The 7,500-nt window shown below is 45.8% G+C and overlaps 1 protein-coding gene across 1 annotated transcript in view; it reads right to left on the reverse strand.

Moving 5' to 3' along the window:
* LOC137644796 (cytoplasmic dynein 2 intermediate chain 1-like) overlaps positions 1–7,500 on the reverse strand; it is a 71,823-nt gene that overhangs the window by 19,388 nt on the left and 44,935 nt on the right. The window contains exons 11-12 of the mRNA XM_068377693.1: positions 1,787–2,005; positions 1,128–1,395 (exon numbers count right to left, since the gene is read on the reverse strand). Of these exons, the coding sequence (XP_068233794.1) occupies positions 1,128–1,395; positions 1,787–2,005 (487 nt within the window). The remainder of the gene's footprint in view (positions 1–1,127; positions 1,396–1,786; positions 2,006–7,500) is intronic.

A 7,500-nucleotide genomic window follows, 5' to 3' on the forward strand; every position in this document is an offset into this window, starting at 1 on the left:
TTATATTTCTTATTTGGATGGCTACTTATCTCTCCAAACCGTGCCAGACAACCAATCCCCCTCTTAATATCAATGTTGTCATTAGTTTCCTATCCTAGTTTGGAGGAGTGAGTAGCAATCCATTTCATGCTCAAATAAAGTGACATACCTCCATTAATAAACACTCTGGAAGTTCAAAGGTGAGCATGATTTGAGGAATAGCACATTAAATCTAATGAAGAGTACTTTAAATATTATTTCAGCAATAACTGAAATTGTCATTTTAATGCAATTCAGAAATAAATAGCAAATGGTAGTGTAAACAGTACACAAGACTAAATTAAAGTGATGAGCACTAAGCATGATTAAATAAAACTAATGGAATATTTAATGTCAGTTTATCGGTCCAGCTCATGTAGGTTCTTACAGGGGATTTGACATGTTAGTCCCTTGGTTGGCATAGGAGGGGAAGGATGACAGACAGTAATAATTTTATTCCTAATTTCCATTTATTCTAAGGTTATGAAGATTATAGTTCTGAATCAATAGCTGATAATTTTAAGGAAAGATTCATGGAAATAATTAAGGAAATGGAAAAGTAACCAAAATTGCATAGAATACTCTATAGCACAAAAGTGCAAAATGACACCAAAGTAGTACGCAGAGTAAAATCAATGTTTGACAATGGATTGGTCAATGCTGGGTGAGAATAGATTGAAAATTTAGATTTTACCAGACTAAACTATCTAAGGTTTTAAATGATTAACAACAAGATGGTACCATGGAAGAATAGAAAGTAGAAGGAAATAACATATCACAGTAGGTAACTATGTCTCAGAGGACTACTCCCTCCCCACCCAAAAAAAAAAAAAAGGACAGACTCCATTCATTCTTTGGATACAAAATGTATAGGTATACTTAGCACTTAAAACAAACATACATTGTAAAGATGCATCACCCAATGACAAACACTAACAAAAAAAAAAAAAAAGAAAAGTCCCATTGAGAGATAAAATATGGGTCCTAAAAATAAAAGTATTAAAAACAGATACTTATCTGAGAATTTTCAAAAACAAAAAAAAAGTATGGAACACTAATTTGCCTTTCGATCTTATGAATTTGTATATCCAACAAGTCAATAGTCACACCTGTAATATAGGAAGGTACTCGCACTCTCCAGTTATCTTTATCAATGTTGATCTTGAGTGTATGTAATTGCAGAGATTCTCTTAAATCCCAAGAAGCAAGGGAACCATCTTCCAGCCCTGCAATTATGAGAGAAGGACGAGCTGGACTGAAGGAAGCAGCAGTGGGAGTCGAGCAGCATGACAAAAGGTGTTGTGGTCTAGATGGCTCCTGTACCCACCATACACACAGGAGTCCACCATCTTTAAAGTCTTCAATACTTTCCTCTCCCTAAAATAATTATAAAAATTACTCTTAATTTTTCAAATGGATCAGGTCAGGATGGCTAGTATATACATCACTGTAAATTAAATTTCCGTTCAGTAAAACTTAAGTATAGTAAATGTTAAACAGAATACTGTATGGCAAACATTGTACATCTAATCCAGTGTCAAATACAGTAATATGATTACTAACAAACAATATTCAAACCAATCACATTATCTTATCAGTTACTGTATTTGAAAATTATAAAACTGAAGTACAGTGAGAGCAAACATAGGAATATTATTGTATCTCCATGCGATAACTGACAACATATGAGAAGGTATAAAAATCTCAATATTGTATATAATTTACAATTTTCTTCATGACAGCATGAATCAAATTCAATAAAATTTACCAGAGAATGAAGCCCATGGCCAGAAAGTAACAGGTTTGGTTCATTAGGGCAGAACTTGACAAAGGGTGTTGTTCGGCCTTCCAAAAGCGACTGAACATTTTGTCCCAGGGTCACAGGTGGTTGTGAAAACCCAAGACCTTCTGAAGTTGCTGATGAATCAGATTTATTTGATTCTGCGGTTTCCCAGACTAGCTCTTCTTCTAATAGAGCTAGCATCACCTGAAATATAAAGAATTTGAACAAAATTATCAGAAACTCAAATAACTTCTTAAAGTACTGTAGGTGTTCTAATATTGTACACCAACCCTCTTTGTATTTCCTTACAAAAAAAAAGAATTAACCAGAAAATCCAATACTGCACATCATAATCATGATAATAATATAAATGTTGATATCTCAAACTCATTCATTTTATATTAGCCTATATGTGCTTCGCACAATAATCCCAGATGCTTAAATGGTTTGAAGGTCACTATTGAGCTGTAAAAGCAAGTAAAAGGACTTGGTGTTGTCTCAAAAATAGGTTTTGATAAAGATAAGACCTACTTTTGGGGAGGTGCAGAGTGGTCTCCAAGGACTTTCCTACAAAAGCTAAGAGAGGGAATTCAAAGACAAAACTACCAAAGGAATATTGTCTCCGCTGCTCTAGGGCTAGGGTTTCAACATGAAAGCAAACTCACTGTTTACTGTATAAGCGAGGCCCATCTTTTCAGGCTTTATTGAACCCATCATAGCATTTCCAATGCTGAAAATCATCTAATAACTGATGACAAGTCATCACCAAGCAACAATACTGATACTGAAGACAATGCTACTTGCACACTAACTTGTGCTAAGCTGCTACCATTCATACTCAAGGGTGAGAATCAAACGTTCTGGTCCTTACAGAAAGTTAAAGAGGGAGGATCTTAGATACCTCCCAGCACCTTCCCAAATAGGGTTATCCTTCATCTATACCCATTTTAGAGGGTTAATGTGCTGTGTGGTTTCCAAGAACTAATACTAGGCCAATAACTGAAAGCACTCATTTGAGAAAACGACAATCATTTACTACTAAGTAAACATCCAATTCATATATGCAAGGGTAAGACATCAGACACTTGCCCCATAAAGGAAAAACACCAGAGAAGCAGCTAGATGCCTGTCAATATGCTTATGCTAAAGAACCTGGTTGGTACGGCCCCTCTTCTATCCAATTTCCCATCATAGTTGCCAGAAACAATCCGAGTACCATGCACATACATTGTACCAATTGGATTTGTTTCAAGTAGTGTCTTATAAACACCCAATGCCCAGACCAACCAGTAAAGCTCATGATGTTCTGAAATAGCATATCAGCAAAAATATGCAATATAAAGGTCCACCCTCTCAGGAGGCTCTTTGCTTTAGTCAAAATCAGAAACCAGAAGTGAGAATCAGGAGACAGTCCACAATGATAATGATAAACACCTGATATCTCTGTAACGGTAAAAGCTCACCGTATCAAGCCAATCTCACAAACAAACAAATCCAATACTGAAAGAAACAATCTAGAACAGCAAATTAAGCACACTATTATGTTAAATACTCTTAATAAGAATAGTGGAAAGCTAAATCTTAATTACACTGTACTGTTACTTAGTTTACCAGTAGATCCCCTCTGATGGTCCAGCACTTTGCTGCAGTAGAGGGGCTCGAGTGTCTCAATGATGGGCTGGGCAATGGCGGTGGGGTAGTTTATCCACCCTGGCAGGCTCAACCATACCGCTAAGGCCAGTTCTGAGAGACTAGACCAAGACTGGACCCCTATAGGCCTTTTCCTTTATTTCAGATAGGCAAAGGCTAGGAGAAGGAAAACTCCAAAATCAAACCAAACAAGACCCCAACGGCAGAGCTACCCAGCGCCGGCGGAAGAGGGCAATGCCTGTCGGCCAGGCAACAAGGTGGGCCTTGACATAACAAGAACCCGGCAGCCCGATGCAACCAACATCGGAGAAGCCGCCTGTCTCATATGTCCTGAGCCGCGGTGAAAACGATGTGGGCCAAGTGTGTGTGCGTGGCCGTTGCAAAGCCATGACCACCCAAAACAATATACCCAGCTACTGGCATTCTGTCATTTCCTCCACCCTTCTTCATCTCTTTCTCACCAACATTATCATCATCACCACCACCAAGTCCTGAGGCGACAGCACCGTGGGTGAAGGGAGCAGGCCTGGATAGCTGGAAGCCCTTAGCCCACGGCTGCACTCAAGCAGCGAGTCTAAGATTCAGTCGCTCTCTAGTGACGGTGCCGTGACACCAGAGTTCGGCAGCTGGACCCGTGACTGGGCTGGCCTATTGAGGACACCGCAGCCCACCCCACATGGGGAGGCCCCTAAAAAAGGTGGGGTGAACATCGGACACGGCAAACCCGTCTGGTCAGCTCACCGCGGCTGGCGGACATCCCACTAATGCGGTCGAAACAACAAGGAAAAAATATTAACCTTAGGTGCGTGGAACATCCGCACCCTCCAAGACGTGACGAACACCAACCACCCGGAACGACGTGACGTACAGCCCTCGTCTGCAAGGAGCTAGCCCGCTTCAATGTTGATGTGGCGACTCTTAGCGAGACCAGACTACCCGAAGAGGGCAACATCAGGGAAGCTGGAACAGGCTACACCATCTTCTGGAAAGGCAAGGCCCTAGAGGAGCCTCGCATCCACGGTGTCGGCTTCGCCATCCGTTCCCAGCTGGTGCAGCAGCACAACCTCGCTCCCAAGGCCATCAGTGAGCGCCTGATGACTGTCCGCATCCCCATCACGCGGGACAGACACCTCACCCTAATCTCTGTCTACGCCCCGACTATGACCTCAACCGGTGATGACAAAGCTGCCTTCTACACCCAGCTCGACCGCACCATCCAGGCAGTGCCCACCAACGACAAGCTTGTTGTGCTTGGCGACTTTAATGCCCGAGTAGGCAAAGACCACCGCCTGTGGGAGGGAATCATCGGCTGCCATGGCATTGGAAATTGCAATGCCAATGGCCAACTCCTACTGGGTCTGTGTGCAGAACACCAACTTGTGGTAACCAACACCATCTTCCAGTTACCAAAGCGACAAAAGACCACATGGAGACACCCACGGTCTAAACACTGGCACACCCTGGACTACGTCCTGACCAGAGCCAGAGACCGAGGAGACGTCCGCATCACCCGATCCATGCCCGGAGCGGACGACTGGTGGACGGACCACAGACTCCTCATCTCCCGACTCTCTGTGACGACCCGACGACCACCCAGAAGGGCACCTGACAGCGTACCACACCAACGCTTTGATTGTAGCAAACTCCGCAACCCACAGGTGGCACAGAACTACAAGGAGGCCTGCGAACGTCACCTCGCAGACCCCGTGGGTCAGGCCACTGTTGAGCACCACTGGACCACCCTCAGAAATGCCATGGCCCATGCCGCGGAGGAAACACTAGGCTACACCACCAAGAAACGACAGGATTGGTTCGATGAGAATGATGCTACCATCTCTCTTCTCATTGAAACCAAACGACAAGCACGCCTGACTTTAGAAAACCAACCAACAGCAGCTAACAAATGTGCTCACAAGGTGGCTGAAGCCGATTGCCAAAGAGGGATCCGTGAAGCCCAGAACACCTGGTGGCAAAGAAAAGCTGCAGAAAAACAGAGTTTCGCTGACCAACGTGACCTGCGCAGCTTCTATGCAGCAACAAAGGAAATATTCGGTCCCACACGGTCATCAGTGGGCGGCCTGAAGGACGCGGATGGGGCTAACGACCATCACCGACAGCGAGGGCATCCTGGCCAGGTGGAGGTCTCACTTCCAGAACCTCCTCAATGACCAAGCAGACACCCAAGACGATCTCCTGCGAATGACCCCGCAGCATCCCGTCCATCACTGGATGGCACTACCACCCTCCATCCAGGACTTCAACCAGGCCCTGCAGTGCATGAAGCCCGGCAAAGCCCCAGGGCCAGACAACATCCCGTTGGAGCTCCTCACTCACGGTGGCCCCGGGTTGAGGAACCGTTTGATGCTCCTTATACTGAAAATATGGGAGACCAAGACCCTCCCCAGTGACTTCCGCGATGCAAACATCATTACCATCTTCAAGAAGGGAGACAGGGAGAATTGTAACAACTACCGGGGAATATCACTACTAAGCATCGCGAGTAAGATTTTCGCTCGGATTCTCCTTGACCGCCTCCTTATTCTCGCAGAAGACGTCCTGCCAGAGTCCCAGTGCGGCTTTCGACCTTCCCAAGAGAAGAGCCTCGAACAACAACAGCCCATAATGTTCATCTTCTGGGATTTGAAAAAGGCCTTCGACAAAGTACTTCGACCTGCCATGTGGGCTGTCCTCAAAAGATATGGCTGCCCACCCGATTTTGTCAAGCTGGTGCGTGCCCTCCATGACGGAATGGTTGGGAGAGTCTGCCACCAGAACTCTCTTTCAGGCCCATTCCCTATCAAATGCGGCCTGAAGCAGGGCTGTGTTCTGGCACCAACATGTTTCTCGCTATACACCGCAGCAATGCTCAACGAGATTCCCCAGACACACCCTCAGTCCACCTACGTTTCCGCATAGATGGAGGCGTTTTCAACCTCGCTAGACTCCGCGCCAGAACCAAGACCACCTTGTGTGCAGTGCGAGAACTGCAGTATGCTGACGAAAATGCCACCCCAGGTCAGACGGCAGAGGACCTGCAGTCGTTAGCTGATGCATACAACTCTGCCTACGAACGTTTTGGGATGCAAGTCAACACAGACAAAACCAAGACCCTCGTCCAACATCCACCAGGACTGATGCTCCCGAACTTCAATACCACAGTGAATGACCAACCGTTAGAACAGGTGGACCAGTTCTCCTACCTAGGGAGCATCCTAACATCAGCTCCCAAAAGCAAAACGGACGTGGAGAACAGGATCAGGGCAGCCCACTCCGCCTTTGGCCGACTCGACTGCCGCGTATTTAACAACCACGCACTGACAATGACCACCAAAATAATGGTGTTCAGGGCAGTAGTCCTCTCCCGCTCCCGTATGCATGTGAAACATGGATGCTATATAGAAGCGATATTAAAAACCTAGAACGCTTCCAACAAATGAAACTGAGGCAGATCTTGAAAATCCCCTGGGAGAGCCACACCACCAACATTGAAGTCTTAGAACGTGCCTTGCTGACCAGTGTGGAGGCCACCATCATCCACCACCGCCTCCGTTGGATAGGACACGTGCATAGGATGGATCCATCTAGGCTCCCAAAGAAGATATTCTACGGAGAACTGACCCAGGGCACCAGACCACGAGGAGCCCCGAAAATGCGCTATAAAGATCAACTAAAGCGCACCCTGGCTTTAACTGACATCGATCCTTCCTCATGGGAAGAAACAGCCAGGGACAGGAAAACCTGGAGGAGTACAGTACACCATGGCACTGTGGACTTCGAGGAGAGGAGGAGACAAAATGAGGAGGCTAGGAGGAGAAGGAGAGAGCTATTAGAACAGCCCCGCCCACCACCTACCCTCCCTTGTGAACACTGCCCGCGACTCTTCCACCACAGACTAGGACTTAACAGCCACATCAGACATAAGCACCCACCCCAAAGATAGGAGGCTGATGGCTAACGACAGAACCCAATACTTGGACACGAGTGGGCGCCGACGACGACCACCACCAGTAGATGAAGACTTTTCACTTTCCCGAGCTGAGCAAGGAACG

The sequence above is a fragment of the Palaemon carinicauda genome, chromosome 8 (genome assembly GCF_036898095.1).
Source record: "Palaemon carinicauda isolate YSFRI2023 chromosome 8, ASM3689809v2, whole genome shotgun sequence".
Lineage (NCBI taxonomy): Eukaryota > Metazoa > Arthropoda > Malacostraca > Decapoda > Palaemonidae > Palaemon > Palaemon carinicauda.